Below are 19,560 nucleotides of genomic sequence, written 5' to 3'. Positions count from 1 at the left end.
AAAGGGGGGGAGCGTAATGCATCTATGATATTTCACTGATTTTAGCTGTTCCTATAAGTAATGATTTGCTACCCTTAAAGAAAATGTAGGCACTATTGGAGTGTGCGTATGTGTGTGTAAATTCACCCCTTTGTTCTAAGCAAATTTAAATCATCATTGGAATCACATAAAGAAAGTACACAGTAACTTTTGTCTAATAAATTTCACTAATGAATTTCTTTCGTCTAATGAATTTAATAAATTTCACTACGTCATCCTCCAAAGGGCCTAGCGGAATAAGCATGTGAAAACTGCCCCCAAGCATATCTGCACCAAATTTACAGTATCGATTAACATTTATGAGAAACTCAGTTTCCAAAAGTTTTAGCCCCCAAGCATTTTTGCAGGGGTGTTAGGAGGGGGGAAGGATTTTTTTTTTCCTGAACGCCTCAACCGACTTACATAAAGAAAAAAGCTGTTAGGTGTTCTCCCTTGTTTTTAATGGACTGCCACCCCAAACAATAGGGTAACGTGAGAATGTCAAAGGAATCTACATACCAAATTTCATTAAAATCGGATAAGTTTTACGAGACTTATCGTGGAGCAGACAGATCGACACTCGAACACACACATAAAAGCCGATCAAGTCGAATGATGCTACATTCATCTATGGCTTGGCATAATTACGAAATGAATTAATGGAATGCATGTTTAGTTATGAAATATTAACCTTGAACTACAATTAAACACTCATTTTAATCGTAAACATTTAGATGGTTTCTTATCATTATCATCTGTACGTGACTCAGAGAATCTTTACTTTGGTTCGTGGACATCGTATAATGGTAAATGTTATTTTCAGTCTTTAGGAAAAACAGATTACACTTCATTAATAGCAGAATCACCCAATTGAGAGTATTACTTCAATTCATCATCTGGAGGGTTGATGATCTGCCACGTCACACAATGTGGCCTATTAAATAACCTTGGTCCTCATATATGAAATTATTTTATTTAACAGGTAAGCAGAGGCCACACATTATGTGACGCTGCAATGTATCAAAACTTCAACTTGTTTTGTTGGAGAAACACATTCTCTGTTGTGTTTACTTTTATTAACGAAGTCCCCCCCCCCTATAGACTGAAAGCATTTGCCATAATGTGAATCCACGAACCAGCACAAAAATTATGTAGTTATCGAAGCCTATAACACAAAATTAATACAACAGGTGCTGAGTGTATTTCAAGGTTAGTATTTCATGATATGATAAAGCTTAACATTATAACAAAAAGCCTGTATGTTCTTGACTGTTCGCTACTTGGGAATGAACTACAAACTACATTATAATCGTTGATGAATAAGAATTGCACATCATTTCAAGGAAGAAACTAATTTTAACATACACGTGTATGACAACGAAAATAACTTAGTTACTTACAGATATGGTGTTAATAAAATGCTCCAATGAATCCAAAACTGTTGGACGTTCTTTCACATGTTTTCGTCCCTTTCGTCTGGAAATCACTCCTTGAGGTAGAAGATAGGGTAATAATTTTAGTGCAACGTTCGTTTCTTGAAAGAAAGAAGATAAGGAATGTCAATCTCAGATAGCAAATCAAGCTGTATTTTTTTTTCTATTTCAACAGACTAGATGTTAGTTCATTTAGAAAAGGTGTACATAAACTTCTGTAACCGCATAGTATTCTATAAACAATTGTTTATGAATATACACCGAAAATAAACAATACAATACAATACAATATTAATTTGGATCGCCATAGAACTGATAAATAGAAATAAATAAATAATAAGCCCAACGAAATATTTCAATTTAAGGTGGCCTTTTAATGGCCACCCAGTACTAATCAATTAGTTTAAACTAAAATATAAAGAGGAGAGGTTCGAAAGGGTATCGCGCAAAGAAGAAAGTTTGAGAAGCAATTGCCAAAATAAATAAATTAAAATCCTTAAATTTCTCAAAAGCGCAAATGACCAAATAACATCGAAACTAATTCTCCAAATTATATACACTATTCACTAATACACTCAATGTCTTGTCCGAGAACCTATTAGAAACAAAATTGAGCATGACGAAATAAAAATACACCTCCAGAGACGGCTATTGAGCTTAACAACACAATATAGTATAGGTGATAGTATATATATTCACCAGCTTAATATTGTACAAAATATTAAGGGTCAAATTTCCAAATCAAATATACAAATGTGCATTAACAGCTGTCACGCATAAATTACTACCTTCTGAACAAAACATTACAGAATGGACAATGTGCTCTATAGGTTTGGATTTACGAAAATCTAGAAGTGTGGAATAAATTTATCGGATTATTTTTTCACAAGTTTATTATTATTATTCAAAATACTAAAATTCACAGTAGTTTCTGTTCATTCTCTCCTCCAATGGAAAGATAAGTTGGCAAACTTCAAAATTCCGGAACAAACCCTAAAGAATTAAATAATGAAAACAAAGCACGAAAAGAATGAAATTGAAAAGGTTTACAATCTCATCGACTAATTTTGATAACTGATTCGAGATTTGTTGCTACTTCTGCTTCTCAATTTACTGAAATTTGTATTTCTGCATTAAATTCATAGGTACTGTATTAGATGTTATACTGTTCGGCGGAACACTGTTATACTGTTAATGACTAGATACTGGAATTAATGAATTGTTACGTGAAATTGTAGATCATCTTGCAGCTGAAATAACAGAAGAAACCATAATACATGGACTGCCTTCTGTAACACTGCTAATCGCTTTACTGCGATGAGTGTAATACACTGCGAACAACTAAGGAATTTATCAACAGTTGTTAAAACAATACAATTACTTCCTTAGAAACTGGTGTTAAGCGTTGCTAAATTTTTATGTTTCAGAATTCACTGTAACTGGCTTCATGTATTTTACGGAGAGGATATTTTCGCACTTGAGATGTTCTTTAACCCTATTCTTCATGTTGCCGGCCACATGAAGAAACTCGAAAATCCAGTTTCTAAACATGTTCCTATTGTGTACTACTCATGCCACAACAATTAAAAATACAAATGGTACTTACTTTCTGTAGTAATATCCGTAGTTCGTCCATACTTCGCAAGGAAATCGGAAGCTACGTCTTCTGCTGCTTTCCGACCACAATTTCTGGCTTGTAAAATTAGTTTGTCCGCAATTAGCCCGAAGTCAAGAGTGAGTGCATTAGATCGTCCACCAAATAAACACTCGAATTCACTATCAATCTGAAGAAAAAAAAAATCATAAACGAACCAAAAGGAAAACAGATATGCAACAACACATACTTAAAAAATACATATAAGAATGCTTAATAAAGCTACTTAAAAATGTTGACACACCATTGAAGGGTATATGAATTGTTTCTCAGCATTCTGAACTTCAGAAAATAAATCACAATCTGTAATCCATTTCTTATAAAATTGGTATGATTTTAAGTGTATATTTGCGTTCGTACTTTGTTATTTTTTAATGAACTCCTCTTACAACAAAACTACTAGATATTTTAAATTTTGACACCATTTATACCATCCTGCGTTTTCCCTTTAAATACTGATAATCACCTATTCTACTCAACGCAATTCATTCTCATTACACAATTTAGGTTTTGGTGTTTAACCGACGCCAAAGGAAATTGCGGGCCATCGAATTGTATGTCAACATTTTAAGGTACAAACGGAAATTATTTCAACATACCACTGCAGACAGTAATATCCTTGGCCATGCTGCTATTATTTCTTCTGTACATTTATAGGTGTGAAGAATGTTTTCTCTCCTGTAATTGAAAGTGTCCCTCATATAAGTGACAACTGTTTCTAGGGGTGATTCATTTTCTTTCATCCACTGCTGTTTTTGAATGCATTCCACCTCTGGCGTCTCATTGGACTGAATGTTCATGTATGTAGCTACGCTATTCTCTTTTACTTTCCGTGGTATTCCCAGGTCTTCCTTCTCAACAGTCGACAATCGCCGAAACCGGAAGTTCTTCAATCGTTGCTGTATTAATCCTGATGCTGATGTTCCTTTTGTACCAGGACTAAACCATTGTTCCTGAAATAAAAATATATTACACTGTTCGTCTTATATGACACTTTTCTGGTGAACTTTCTACACATGAATTACAATAATAAATAAATAAAAGCGCCAGTAACATCAACAGTTATAATGCTTTTAAATACTGAGAGGTTGTATTACTTGATTAATACGGTGTTGGACCCCTGTTACCTTGAGAGCAATCTTCCCTTTAGAAATTCAGAAATGTCTTCCATTTTACATCACTGTCATCTACCCCGCTTAATTTACTACATTCGATGATCTGTTACACCACTAGCAACGGCCAGATGCAGGCGCTGCGCACGCTCCTCAATGGTACTCCCTTACGTATCTTACATGTCTCAAACTACAGGTGTTTGCATTATTTTGATCAACGTCTATATACCGTTCGTACAAAGTTTAGAACGGAAAACCTCAAAACTCTCCCAGTCAACGTTAAGTTTGTGATAGGCACTATTCTCTTTCTTAGTTTTTTGTGGGTTTCCACTTTCCTCCCACATTCTAAATGCCACTAGTTCTTCATAATCATTCACTTTCATTTATCAGTTCATTTTTAAACTTATCAGTTGACATTATACGCAGCTGGCTTGCCGCGGTGACTCAGTGGTACAGTTCTCACCTCTGATACGTAGAGCCCCTGCTTTGGTTCCAGTTCCCGCCAAGTGGGTTTTTATGGTTGACAAACACCATGTGCGTGGGTTTCCTCCGGGTCTTCCGTTTCTCCCCACTTTCGTCATTCCACCATTATCATCCACTTCATCATCACCGTCTCCCTTAACCTCGGTACATAATCGTGTAAAATCTCAAAAATTATTATCCCACAACGTATTAAAAAGGATAAAAATATATTTTATATATATACCGACAATACACAGAAACAGTTACAATATAAATTGGTAAAGGTGGTCCTTGAACGTTTGCCTCTCTCTAATCTACAAGTTAACTCCTGCGCTCCTGTTACTGTAGTTAAACATGTTTTGTGAAGTCGCATGCAAAGTCAACACATTTGAACTTCAAAATAGTTTGAAGAACTCATAATTAATGTTTTCATATGCGGTTCTAAACCAGTGGTTCTCAACGTGGGTGTTACTAATAGCCAGGGAGTGTTCTCGTTTCCAAAGGGAGTTCTGAAACAAAGTTCTAATAGTCTATTTAAGATTGCATGACCTATTAGTTTTTTTTTTTTTCTTCATATTATGCGACAAAAGCTATTATACATTTTAGTAGGCTTTTTACAAATAATAATAATAATTGAAGCGTTTTATGGTTCTTAAACTGCTTTGCCCTAGTCTTACATTCAGCCTTGTGTATGGGTGAACTGGATTAAGATGACAGGAGCATCAAGACAATCGCATTCACCCAAAGAATGCTACGGTCGAAAATGTTAAGAACCACTAATTTATACTACAATCATCAATACAAAAGATATATTTCTAATAAAAGCCAAGTGTGATACTCACAAATCCACTGCCACCATTTCCCTTCAATATAGGGAACGATCCTATGATCAATTTTGCAAGATTGGTGTTTTGCTTTGTAGTTGGCTGACAGCCGTATTTTTCAATAAAAGCATCTACTATAACTCGGTTGATACTGTACTTCTCTAGAATATTAATCCCTTGATTATTATCCATCTTCTCAAGCAGATCTGGACATTTCCTTTCCAAAAGTGTTCTTAAGTTTAAATTTAAATCATTGTCTTGCTCCTCAGGGGAATGCGACGGAGTTCGGCTTCCACATGTCGACGTTTCAATACTACTACCCTCATCATCACAAGGAGACGAGAAAACGTCTAAGGTTGAATCAGTGTCTTCGTCTCTCAGTGTTGTAGGTGGTGAAGAACATGATGATGATGTCATTTCCTGCCATTTCTTGCGGAATTTTAAGCGAGGACCTGCTTCAGGAATTAACGCTTTAATTGTTTCTTCATCTAACAAATAAAAGCTTTCCTCGTCTATTTTTTCACCTAAAATGAAAACACATACAGTGAGCACAAATGGAAGCTTCGCAACGTAATACACTGCAACTCAAGAGACTGAATCATTAAATTACACCTGTATATCACTAATATTCACAGCTGCTTTTCCCTAGGAAGGTACGGTGGCTACGCGGTTCAGCGATATTTATTATACTATGAAACGTGATGTAGCAGGTACAATATTTTATTTTACAAAAGAAGAGTGCACTTTCAGGAACTTGTTTATGTAGGACGTGGAGGTACGATCATGAACCGCTTACTTCTGGCGCGAGGAGTCCATGCTACGATCTGGTGGACATCAAGTCCGTGAGTTTTCTGGAGGTTCTGCATTATTTTTAAATATACTAGACAAGCAGAATAGTTGTGCTACAATCTTATTATAACCGCTCCACTCGAAACTAAAACGGTGGTTAGCAAATTTGCAAAGAAAAATACAAGCGCGAGGAAGATGACAAGGGGTCATGAAATGTAGCGTCAAGTTTTTTCTACATTTGGGTACTTAAGTCAGTATAATTTTAAGTAAGAAATAATGCTCCCTTTTGCGTTATTTCTATCCATTAAAATAAACAATGTTATTTCAGACTTTGTTACGAGGAGGTGGGGGGAACCATCTGATATAGGAGTATTTTCATGTTTTTCATTGGTATATTTTTACCCTGCTAACTAAAAGTGTATAAGTTTCAAATTCACGGAGGGGATACAATTTCCCATCAGAAATGCTCCTAAAACAAAATGACACATTCAAATGATCACTCGTGAGAAAAACAAGCACCAACCGTACGTGCTGGATGATCAGGAAAAAAAAAAATACCCATCATTCTTTCAAACAGGATGTAGGCCCACTCGCTTCAATAGATAGCATGTATGATACATGCAGAAAAAAACTGATTTCATATCAGATCAATTCGTCTATAGGTACGAAGACATTGATATACAAAAAACGAAAAATGTATAACTGGACAGAGAATCGAGTGCGCGTCTCCGGTTTATTGTGCTCACGCGTTAATCACTAAGGTAACCGGTTCGCTTCCAGATCACCCTTACACTTTTTGAAATGAAACCCACAAAAACTGCACCAGGAGCTGCGGTGGCTCAAAGGTAGAGCATTCACCCTGGTGCGTGGGGTCCCTGGTTCGATCCCAGCTCACGCCAAGTGGGCTTTGTGGTGAACATCCACCGTGTGCGTGGGTTCTCTCGGGATTCTCACGTTTCCTCCTCACTTTCTTCATTCCACCATTTCATTCATTCTCATCATCAGTCTCTCTTAGTTCCAGGGCATAATCGTGGAACGCTGAACTGAAAGATTTCATTTTTCAAAAACTGCCCAGGCGTATTATAATCCTATATTCGTTTAGCGGGTACAAGCCTAAAAGATAAAACTGTAGAATCCATTAAGATGTTCATTACACCATGAAACGTGACTCAAAACTTTTAAATAATAACTTTTTTTTTTATTTGTAGGTACACTAAAACGAAGAGTGAAGTTTCGGTACCTTATTTACGTAAGAGGAAAGGATATGGGGCAGCTGTCACTCACCTGTCGCGAGAGGTCTATGGTTCGATCTCATGTAAGTCTCTGACAGACAACATTGAATTCCTGGGCTCCAGGCACGTAGCTAGGATTTCGTAATAGGGGGGGTCCGTGATGAAATATTGCGGTTATCACGCCAGGGGACGATCATTCTGAACTATTTTACTGTAAACATATATTGGTTCGTTTAGCCAGGATTTCGTAATGCTGGGAGGGGGAGGGATAACATGAAATACTCTGGTTACACACCAGGGACTCGATCAATCTAAACTATTTTAGTGGCAACACGTATATTGGTTTGTTAGGACAATAAAATGAGGATATGCTAGTAAGTATTTCAATAACGAACTATCTCTCGACTAAAAGAATAAAGAATCTCGAGTAAAAGAATATAAAAAAGTATTGAAAAAGATATTTCGAGTTCTTTAAGTTCTTCTTAGAGTCTATCTGATCGAACCGGTTTCTAGATCATCATTTGTTGTCCATAGGATTAGCATGGAGCTAGATGGAATTTGGAATGCTCCGTTACAATAATATTCATTTTCAACTTGATCCCCTCCCCCCCACATACACACACATGCACAGTTTCCTCTATACAAAGCTCCTCATAAAAAAGGGTAACCATACGCTTGCTGTAGCTTTATATTTTTAACGCTGATTCTTCTTTTTATCGTTTCTTATTGTTTCATCCTTCCTTAATTTTTTACATTTCTGGTTCTGAAGGGGGGGTTCCGGACCCCCCGGACCCACCCCGTGGCTACTTGCCTGTGGGCTCTCTCGATGTTCTCCAGTTTCCTTCTTTTTTCTACAAACGTAATAATTATTGTCCCATCTGTCCGTTAGCCCAAAGGCAACAATTCCTATTTGAGTGTAACGTCCAACGTTTATGTCCCGATGTTAAATGTTAATAAACAAAGTAGTAAAAATAAAGTGGGAGTGAATGATAGAACCACGGGAAAACCCACCACACACTGTCCACCAGAAAGCTCACTTGGCGCTCAGCCACCGCGGCCCCGAGATAAGCGTCACTCTAAAGAGTAGGTCCCGTCGCTCATTCCCTCGCTGTTATACACGCCTTTACAAACTAAACGAAACCAAGTTGCCTAATCTATCTGTTTGCCTGAATGCCTATTATTTCATTACAGAAGCCAACGTTAAATTTGATTCAATGTATTAATAACTGCTCGGAAAATTTTTTCGATTACACCTCTAGCTTGCCAGTTGGACTTTTTAATATTTTTGGTTATCTAGCCTATATACTAAATTTCTAATTTAAATTTCATCATTCATTATTTATATAAACATCATTTGTAGCGTACTGATTATAGTACAGTGCCAATAAAATAAATTTTATATGCATAGCATTTGCTTATGAATAATCACATTGGCATTACTAAGGTGGCAGTTTCCCGAAAAAAAAAAAAATATTCCGTCGAACTCGATACTGAAACGAAACTCACTGATTCCATCTGAACGCACGTCAAACGGGTGGGTCTCTCTTAGACTTAGAGCTCAATCTTGGAACGTTAAATTAATTAAAAAAAAAAAGCAATCTCTTAAGTTCTACGTCCCACAGTTCTGTAGGGTACGCTAAAGGAGACTATGATGAAAATGAATAAGATAGTGGAATGAAGAAAGTAGGAAGAAGCAGGAGAATCCAGAGGAAACCCACACACACTGTGTTTATCCATCACAAAGCCCACTTGCCGCGAGCTGTGATCGAACTTAGGTCCTCACGCACCAAACGTTCTACCACTGAGCTACCGCGGCCCCTACGTTACATTAAGAACAAATATGCACAGTACTATATGCAATGTGCAAATTGACGGAGAATGTCAGGGATTTCCCCCCTGAAAAAACAAAATTATTCCTGGAGAAGAAAATTGTTATCCTTGGTATTGATAACTTTTCAAATTCTCAATATATAGTATACGTGAGTGACTGGGTGCATATATGGGTGAAATTAATCCCTTCCCTGGGAAAAAAATGTGCAGATTGATTATACGGATCCACATATTTGTAAAATTTATAGAAGATATTTGTATTAATATTTTAATGGAGCAGTGTGAAAGTAATCGAAATATGACATGCTCTTACTTGTGAAATATGTATTTACGTGTATATATTAATGAACGTGAAACCTAGTATGCACTCATTCGTCCATAAGGTAAGTAGTGGTAGATTAATGAAGGACAACGTAACGTGCAAGGAATGTAACAACAAATTACTTTAACAAAAAAAGTTATCTTTCCATCGTGAAAGCAATTGTTCTCTAGGGTCCTTGTTCATGTGTATACCCACAATTACTGACGCGCCAGTTCCCTACGGATGCATTCGCGCTAGGTACCCTGCTGTGCTCGTGCTTTGAGTCGGTTACATAGCATTCATGCTTTTAGTGGCCACCTAGCACAGGTAAAATTGTTTTTGCACATGACCTCTTCAACTAAATCTGCACCGGGAATGTAAATGCACACTTCAATGTAACAAGCAAATGAATTTAACAAAAATATATCTTTGCATCGTGAAAGCAGTAGTTTTTCAAATCCTAATTTACGCGTATATCCACCATCTCTGACGTGCCTGATCCCTACGGACGTACCCCAACGTTACAGCATGGGTTCCCATGCTGTGCTTTTGCCCTGAGTCAGGTAGATAGAACTCGTGCTTTTTAGAGGCACCTAGCACAGGTTTGCTGATGTTTTTGCACGAAATTTCTTAAAGTGAATTTGCACCGAGGAATGCAAGTTCACACGTCATGCTGAAGGTAGAGAAAGCGAATGCAGAGAAAAAGTAGTATATATTTCATGAATCTCTGTATGGATTTGTATAATCAATCTGCACGAAATATTCAATTCGCATACTGACCTGCCTATATGCTACAAATAACGGAGTATGTTTAGTACAAGGGATCAAGAAGCACGTAAAAAACACAAAATTTACAGGAGAAATGAATGATGCAAGTACTTAGACGTAACATAACGTAACCAAATCTAACCCAACCTAAGCTAACCTAAACTAACCTAATATTAGAAGAAATAAGCGAAATTCTATATTTTTTTGGAAAATTATGAGGGATCCCTACACTAATATAACAAACTAAACTAACCTAACCCAGGGGGCGATCGCCCCCCCCCCACAAGAGGCAACTTTCTTATTTTATATATATAAATAAAACCCATCCCAAAGTTTGGAGCCCTTAAAAGTAGCAGTATGACAACACACCGCCCCCCCAGAAGTCGGTCGTCGATCCGCCCCTGACCTAATCTATCCTAAACTAACCTAACCTACTCTAAACTAACCGAATGTGAACAGAAAATACCAAAATTGTAACATTTTTTAGAGAAAAAAGCTGGACCCCTTCTGCTAAACATATGCCCAAATAACCTGCATACATTATGTCATTAAAACCATTACTGATACAAAAAAAAAAAAAAAAGAAGAGGCGCTAATCTATGTTACGTGATCAGTACAAAGCACCTCCGCATTGCAATTCCATAATTATAAATCACAATTTTTTAAACCCTGCTTCTAACTATACAGATGGCATGTGTTCTTTGTGACCAACCTTGGTCCCACTGCTCATCCCGTAAAGAGATCCCTGAGTTAGCAACACTGTAAACAGTGAATAGTCTGTGTATGGTGAAAAGAGAAACAAGGTGGTGCTTGCAGAAACTCTATGTGCGAAGATGAAATAATTGGTTATCTGTACCAATCCGTCCTAGCCAGTGCTTATACAAGCGAGATATAATATTCTTTCAGTGACAAAGGTTATTAACATATATATTTTTACTATATTACTATACATTAGCAGTTTTAATTCTTGATGTATTCACGAAAACATATGGTGCCGTGGGTTGGTTCTCAGTGTAGTGTTGTATTTATCTGCTATCATCGGGTGTAATAAGTGATAATCCAAGACGCAAATGTGAATATATTGCACCTAAGAGTTTATATTATACAAGTGATCTTATATATTACTTGGAATTGCAATAGTACAAGCGGATGGCTTACAGTATGTGTGATTGGCGAAAGGTTCCATTGTCATAGGCCAAGATACAAGTCATCCTGTACTCTAATTATTCTTATGTTATATTGCATAATCTAAATATATTTAAATACGTTCCAGTGTATATCCTATGTTCTTTCATTAGCACTTATAATCTGTGTGCATGATTACGCTTATATGCGCGTTATCGCTACCAGAGCTCGTTTACCAGGTTTGTGTTGTGTACGATTACTAATCCTCACACACCACGTATACTGTTAAACGATCCACCTCTACAAGGTGAGATAATTACCGTTACATACAAGATTATGAGACTCAGAAAATAAGTTATAAGTGCGTACTGCAGAAGGTGCAGAAAAAAAAGATTGCAATAGAGTTCCGTGCAGGTATATTTTAAGTGGGCCATCAAGATGAGTGACAGTGAGTCAGCGTCGTACACAGTAGGACGGATGGATAGACAAGACATGATGCTAGAACTATTGAAAAGTGTGAAAGAACTCAAAGAAACCATGACGGTGCAGCAAAACAAAGCAGATGCCCGAATGGAAAAGCTTACAGAAAGTATAGGAAACATGTCCATACATATCACGGAAATGTATGGGGAAATACAAACAGTAAAGAACAATATTAACCAGGTCACAGAGGAAGTGAAACAACTTAAAGAAGAAGTGCGGGCAGACATCTTGCACATCAACAATGAAGTGCAAGATGTAAGACGGGAAACAGAAGTAGCAACGAATGGTATGCGGCAGGAGCTAGATAAGCTACGGGAGAGCTATGAAATCCAAATTGGACACATAGAGGCCAAGCAAGATACCATCGAGCACAAGTTCTATATGATGGAGAAGGACTGGAAAGAAGTTAAGAGCCTTGTGGACGGCAGACAAGGGGACAGGCTACAGAGGTGAAAACACGCGACGGCACGATGCAGGCAAGCAGGTATGGAACTAGTAATTCAAACCAAAGATGCAAAGAATCGCACGCATCAGAAACTGAGTTAGCATATGACTTTGTGTCGCAGTCATCCAGCATGGAGGACTGGTCAGAAGACAGCGAGCTTCTTAAGCTTAGGGCAAGAGGTGAACTAACCACTAAGGAGAACGGAGGTAAAAGGAGAGGAAGACGCCAGCCCTGCGAGAAATATAAATGTACCGGTTCAGAGAGTAGGTATGTAGGCGATGAGTATAACAAAAGTCCTCAAGAACACACCGAACCAAAAAGGTTAGCTTCTCCAGGATACGGACGGAGTGAAGAAGACTGTATCCAACATCGGGGAAGGAAACCATACTGTAGGATACGCGGGTTAGGAAATTCTTCAAGGTGCAAGACAGGTCGTGATGCAGTAAGTCTTAACCCTAAGGACATACAATTATTTACAAAGTATTCAGGTGAGTCTAGTAGCATTAGTGCTTCAACATTTTTACAACATCTGAAAGACGAAGCTAGCGCATTTGGTGTTACCACTGACTATTTGTTACCAATGTTACCTATACTGTTAACTCACTCGGCTTATAGTTGGCTAAAGTTACAAGCGCAGCCTTTTAAAAGTTTTGCAGAATTTGAGACTGCATTACTTTCTACTTTCGAGTCAGATAACGTAACCGCGAACCGACTGGTAACTTGTAAGAATACAGTGTTCGATCCTCGAGTGCACGGTAGTGTGCGTGAGTTTGTGTTAACACAATTTCAGACTCTGAAGGAACTCTTACCGACTGTACCGGAAAAAGTAATTATCGCGGATTTAATATCGCGAGTGCCACGAAGGGTGCGAGAACTACTTATACTCCATCCACCCAATAACCTCATTGAACTTTTGTCTATGGTTGACAGACTGGAAACGCTGTATCGTACAGAAGGAAAATACAAGAATAGTGGTGAGAAAAAGCAACAAACTAATGCTCGAAGTGTACCAGTGAACAAGGTGAAGGCAGAAAAGACTGCTCAGCGAACAAGTGAAAACGAAGTGCCGAATAATCAAAGTAGAAGGAGACGTCAGTGGAAGAGGGACCGCGATAAGCGAACCGGGAGGCAAACAAAAGGAAGTGTGACTAGCAGCTCGCCAGAGAACGAAAGATGTGACTGCCGCAAAAGACGAGAGACGGATAGTGGGTCCAGAACAAAACAAGCAGAAGAGGAGAAAGGGAACCCGAACCAAAGAGAAAACCAATGCTCATCTCGCGACGGTTATGGCGTATATACGTCAACACCTTGGCAGGAAAACTAACATGTCCTGGCCAAGACCCCCCATCTTGGACCAGTGAAGCAAACTGGGGGCCTGTTCAAGAATATTTAGTGTGCGGGATTTCTAGCACTCCCTCTCACTCAACCAATGGCAATCAAATGGAAATTGAAAAGGGCAAACTGACGCATTCGCACGCTAGAATTAAAGTACACATTAACGACGTAATAGTAATGGCTCTGCTCGACACTGGAAGTGAAGCGTCCCTCTTGAGTTATGACACATGGAGGAAAGTCACGCACGATGTGTACCGGCCTAGAATTGAAAAGGCAGACGGTGTGGTGCTAGTTGACTTTACTGGACGGAAGAAATCCGGAGTTAGAGGCAGTGCTGTGATTCCGTTAACGATGTGCGGTGTTGAGTGCTCTGTTAAAGTGTACATAGTAGAGCACTTGTCAGAAGAGTTGATATTAGGCATAGACGTGTTAAATGAATTGGGAGCCCTGATAGATTTCCGATCACGTACGTTGAGTTGGGGTGATGGTAAGGTAAGGAGAATTCTCCGCATGCTGCCGCTCCCACCAGAGATGGAGGTGTGCGAAGAACAGGAAGGATCATCTATAAACTATCTGAGTAGGGTGTGTGCCTTGGAAGGAGATGGTGACAAAAACATAAGTGCACGAATCCATGATGCGATCAGGAGCGCAGATGTTCTCAATTGGTTGGAGCAAAATCAACTCCACGAACTTCTGATGGAATACCGAGATGTGTTCAGCGAGACACCGGGGTTATGCCGTGACTTTATATACAAGATAGAGGTAGGAACAGATCAGCCCATAGTGAGAAAACCCTATCCTGTACCACTGGAGTACCGGAACCAAGTGAGAGAGGAAATAAGGAAACTCTCAAAGAGCGGGATAATCCAGCCCAGTCAGTCCATCCACAATAACCCAATCTTAGTGGTTCCTAAGAAGGATGGAAACAAGATTCGCATCTGTGTCGATCTCAGAGGACTGAACTCTTTCGTAAAGTTGAAGCAAGTAAGGACGGAACCTCTCGAAGATGTTCTCGGAAAACTTCAAAAGAAGAAGTACCAATCGTCGGTGGACATAGTGCAGGGTTACAATTCCCTCTTACTGCACCCAGAGTCCAGAAAATACACAGCGTTCTCCTTCGAAGGACAGCAGTGGGAATTCCGTGTCGTGCCTTACGGCTACATAAACGGTAGTAGTGCACTTAATGCTGCTCTGCAACGAGTGATCCCATCAGAAAAATTTGGTGACTCGTTAATCAAGTACATGGATGATATCCAAATCCTAGACGATACATTCGAAGAGCATCTGGACCATTTAAGGAAGTTGCTACAGGCCTTTCGTCTCGCTAATCTCCATCTCAACCTGGACAAAAGCGTCTTCTGCAGAAGAAATCGAAAGTTTTTGGGATATGTGATAACAACAGAAGGCGTGACAAAGGATATGGATGCGGTAAGACCGATCATCAATTTCCCACGTCCAACGACGAAGAAGGCGTTGCAGCGTTGGCTGGGGTTGATCCAATATCAACATCGTTTTTTAGAGAAGTTTGCGGAGACTGCGCAACCTCTTTTCAACCTTTTGAAAGGAAGCAGCAAGTGGTCCTGGACAGAAGATTGTGAACAAGCATTTACAAAACTCAAAGAGCAAGTGCAAAAAGATGTACTCCTGGCACATCCTGACTGGAACAAAGAATTCATCATCCAGAGTGACGCCTCACATGTTTCGTTAGCTGCTTGTCTAAAACAAGAGCATAATGGTGAAGCACGAGTCCTCCAGTATGCTAGTAGGACGTTGAAGCCACAAGAGAGGAATTATAGCTCCAGCGAGCTGGAATGCTTGGCCGTTATGTTCGCCGTGCGGAAATGGTCTAAATGGCTCGTAGGACATAAATTCAAGGTATTATGCGACAACCAAGCGTTGAAGTGGTTGAAGAATGCACGAAACTGGAGCAGCAGACTGACTAGGTGGTCCATCGAGTTGCAGCAGTATGAGTACGAAGTAGTGCACGTACCAGGCAAAACTAACATAGCCATGGACGCATTGTCACGGGTAGCCATCGATGAGGAAACTTACCAGTATAGGGTGAATAACGTACAGGCTCTCTGCGAGGAAATCCAACATCTAACACCAGTATTATTAAGTCTTCAACAGCAACAAGATGAAGACCTAATTCCGATTATCCTAGCCCTCAAGGATCCGCGAGTGGCAAAAGATGATAGGAGGTGGAAATATTGGAAGGAGAACTACCGCCTGGACAATGGCATTTTGGAGGTGAGACACCCACGGGAACCACAACGATGGAGGATTTGCATTCCAGCCGATCTGGTACCGGACATGCTGCGGATTAGTCACGAACGTACAGGACATTTTGGCGTGGGGAAAGTTTACGCGAAATTATCAGAAAACTTCTTTTGGCGGAACATGAAAGAACACGTGCAGAGATTCATACAAGATTGCGTAGAGTGTATGAGAAACAAAGTAGATAGACACCCTCCTGCACAACCTCTTAAGGTATTTCAAGCTTCTAGACCTCGGCAAGTACTATGTATTGATTACTTGGGCGCATGGCCAGCTTCAACTCATGGCTATAGATACGTATTGACAGCTACAGATGCTTTCTGCAACTACATTGTAGTATATCCCAGCACCAAGGCCTCAACCAGCCATGTGATCAAATCGCTATCAACGTACATCATGCACCTTGGGCGACCCGACGTGGTAGTGTGCGATAATTCCACCATATTTAGAAGTGGACGCCTCTCCGACTTCCTGGCAGCACAACACATTCAGTTGGGTTTCACTACTGCGTATCATCCTTCCAGCAATAGAGCAGAGAGGAACCATTCAGAGCTTATCAGGCTATTGAGGCATATTTGCCACGAGAACCATGAGAAGTGGTATTCGCATTTGCAGGAATGTATCATGCTCCTGAACAATTCTGTTTCCGGCTCCTTAGCAGTGACACCAGCAGGATTAATGTTGAATCATTCTCCACACTACTATGTGCAAAGGTATTTAGGACTAACCCAGACAAATCTCGATCCGGAAGACATAAAAGCGGAATGGGACAGACGACTACTGCAAGCCTATACGAATAAGTTAACCAAACGACAAAGAAGAAATGAAGCCCATAACGAGAGACAAGCCTCCCGAAAGGAGATAAAGGTACGAGATTGGGTGTTCTTACGAACTCATTATCTCAGCAATTTCGCACAAAGAAAAATAAGCAAGTTCTTCCAAGTATACCAAGGTCCCTTCTGGTGCGAGAAGGTGATCGACGACAAAGTGTTGATCTTGAAGGACCCGTTGACAGGAAAAAATCTTCGACCCCAATCCGTCGACAATTGTAGAAAATGGAATCCTACTCCAAAAACTGAGCAACAGTGGATAGAGATCCTAAACAAGAATTCGAGAAGTAACTTAGACACGACAGGTGAAAACCGATCGACTGATTAGTAGTGTTGCTAACCTGGGGGAACTAGCTCACACAAACATCAACATGCAGGTGATACCATCATGGGTCCTGGAGCTTAGTGCTCAGTAGGACTGACCTAATTAAGCTCGCCCACGCTGGGAAGCCATATTGTGACCAACCTTGGTCCCACTGCTCATCCCGCAAAGAGATCCCTGAGTTAGCAACACTGTAAACAGTGAATAGTCTGTGTATGGTGAAAAGAGAAACAAGGTGGTGCTTGCAGAAACTCTATGTGCGAAGATGAAATAATTGGTTATCTGTACCAATCCGTCCTAGCCAGTGCTTATACAAGCGAGATATAATATTCTTTCAGTGACAAAGGTTATTAACATATATATTTTTACTATATTACTATACATTAGCAGTTTTAATTCTTGATGTATTCACGAAAACATATGGTGCCGTGGGTTGGTTCTCAGTGTAGTGTTGTATTTATCTGCTATCATCGGGTGTAATAAGTGATAATCCAAGACGCAAATGTGAATATATTGCACCTAAGAGTTTATATTATACAAGTGATCTTATATATTACTTGGAATTGCAATAGTACAAGCGGATGGCTTACAGTATGTGTGATTGGCGAAAGGTTCCATTGTCATAGGCCAAGATACAAGTCATCCTGTACTCTAATTATTCTTATGTTATATTGCATAATCTAAATATATTTAAATACGTTCCAGTGTATATCCTATGTTCTTTCATTAGCACTTATAATCTGTGTGCATGATTACGCTTATATGCGCGTTATCGCTACCAGGGCTCGTTTACTAAGTTTGTGTTGTGTACGATTACTAATCCTCACACACCAAGTATACTGTTAAACGATCCACCTCTACAAGGTGAGATAATTACCGTTACATCTTTGACTCCGTACATAGCTATTTTGCAACTTATAGCGAAGGGGAAAGGGTGTGAAACATTGACATGCCTCCTCATTCTATTGTAATATAGAAATCAACGTTCCCTACGGGGCTCCATTCCGCCTTTACTTGTTATTACTGCCTCGTTATTATGTGCATTGAATATTTAGCCTGATAAATGTAGGAGCTAACTTGATTACGAACTTATATGAAAGGAATCAGCATTTTACACCCTACTTTGTTTACAAACTTTGTTTACAAAACACTGAATCACATTCATACGAGAAGTTGAGGTAAGTAAACAACTTTACTGTGCATTTTGTAGTTACTTAGTATAATTTATACTTACGTTCGAAAGCTGGATAATACAGTTGTAAGTTGAGTGTAACTAGAATTTCTTCTATGAAGTTCATTTCTTATTTTACACACATTATCAACTCTTCACTCTCTTCGCCGCTACGTCCATGTCACATGATGTGTACCCATACGCCGCGCCACCTCAGCCGCATCACCGTACTGCGTACTCATATACATTCGCAGTTTGCTACAACTGAGAACTTTTATCTATTTTCCTGTATAGTAATTATGCCCTAGCAATATTACACTCTAATAAAACATCGTATTATTATTTCGGTAAGATTGTTGCCGTTACTGTTTAATCATCTATTGATGTTGCAAGTCACGCACTATTTCATTCTCAGTTTTAAGAAATGAGAAAATCTCATAAATGGGAACCAGGAAATTTGCCTTGAGCTCACAAATGAACACACGTTTGAAAATAATGAGACATTTTGTCTCAAATATGAGCAAAAATTACTTATTTTGTTTTGAACACGCATTTTTCTCATTTCTGAGCAAGGAAATTTTTAACAGTGTACTATGCTGTGTAATGTAGAAATGCGCACACAGACACTTTCTAGTAAAATAGATCAATTTATTTTGCAGTATAAAGGGCGGGGGGAGGGAGGTGAGGCAGTTTAATATGCGTCCCTATCCTTCAATCTAATCAGCTTAGCTCGTAATATAATTTTCAGTTTTCTTTAGCTACACGGTATTGAAAACTGATAAAATTTGCTAACAGATTCAAGGAAGTTGTATTAAACTAGCTTTCGCTTCAGCCCACAAGCATGTATAAGTCACGAAGTTATACCACTGTAGAAGAAAGAGCTAACCAATCCTGAAAAGGAACCAATTTAACTTCAGTATATCAAAGGTTCAGTTTTAAAACAAGTTCGCATTTCTGTGTTTAGCCCTCAAATGGGCAAAGATACCGTCTTTTCATCTGAAACGTAAAGTTGAATGATACCCAAAATATTTAGGAAGAACTTGAAAATTGTTATTCCTTCAGTAGGAAGGACACAAATTTGCAATTACTTTGTGAAGGCATTTACCTGCAATATGAATTGAAGTTTCAGTTACTCACTTTAGTATAGCA

The 19,560-nt window shown here is 39.1% G+C and overlaps 1 protein-coding gene across 1 annotated transcript; it reads right to left on the bottom strand.

Annotated features, from left to right (window-relative positions):
- Positions 1–1,311: 1,311 nt before the first annotated feature.
- On the bottom strand, positions 1,312–7,604 carry LOC145676038 (uncharacterized). Its single transcript, XM_081746891.1, has 4 exons — positions 5,522–7,604; positions 3,705–4,058; positions 3,058–3,235; positions 1,312–1,552 (listed from the first exon to the last, which is right to left on the bottom strand). The coding sequence occupies exons 1-4, from the start codon at positions 5,918–5,920 to the stop codon at positions 1,407–1,409; spliced, it is 1,077 nt and encodes a 358-aa protein (XP_081603017.1). The 5' UTR covers positions 5,921–7,604; the 3' UTR covers positions 1,312–1,406.
- Between the last annotated feature and the right edge of the window lie 11,956 nt (positions 7,605–19,560).

This window comes from Thermobia domestica, chromosome 18, assembly GCF_964235325.1.
Source record: "Thermobia domestica chromosome 18, izTheDome1.hap1.1, whole genome shotgun sequence".
NCBI classification, from domain to species: Eukaryota; Metazoa; Arthropoda; class Insecta; order Zygentoma; family Lepismatidae; genus Thermobia; species Thermobia domestica.
Note: the sequence above shows the minus strand (reverse complement) of the source record. Positions and strands in the feature narration are given on the sequence as shown.

Coding starts and splice junctions, on each gene's coding strand:
- LOC145676038 (XM_081746891.1), bottom strand. CDS start 5,920: ATGACATCATCATCATGTTCTTCACCACCTACAACACTGAGAGACGAA. Junction 4,059..5,521: donor GAAATGGTGGCAGTGGATTT/GTGAGTATCACA, acceptor TTTTTATTTCAG/GAACAATGGTTTAGTCCTGG. Junction 1,553..3,057: donor TACGGATATTACTACAGAAA/GTAAGTACCATT, acceptor CTTTCTTTCAAG/AAACGAACGTTGCACTAAAA.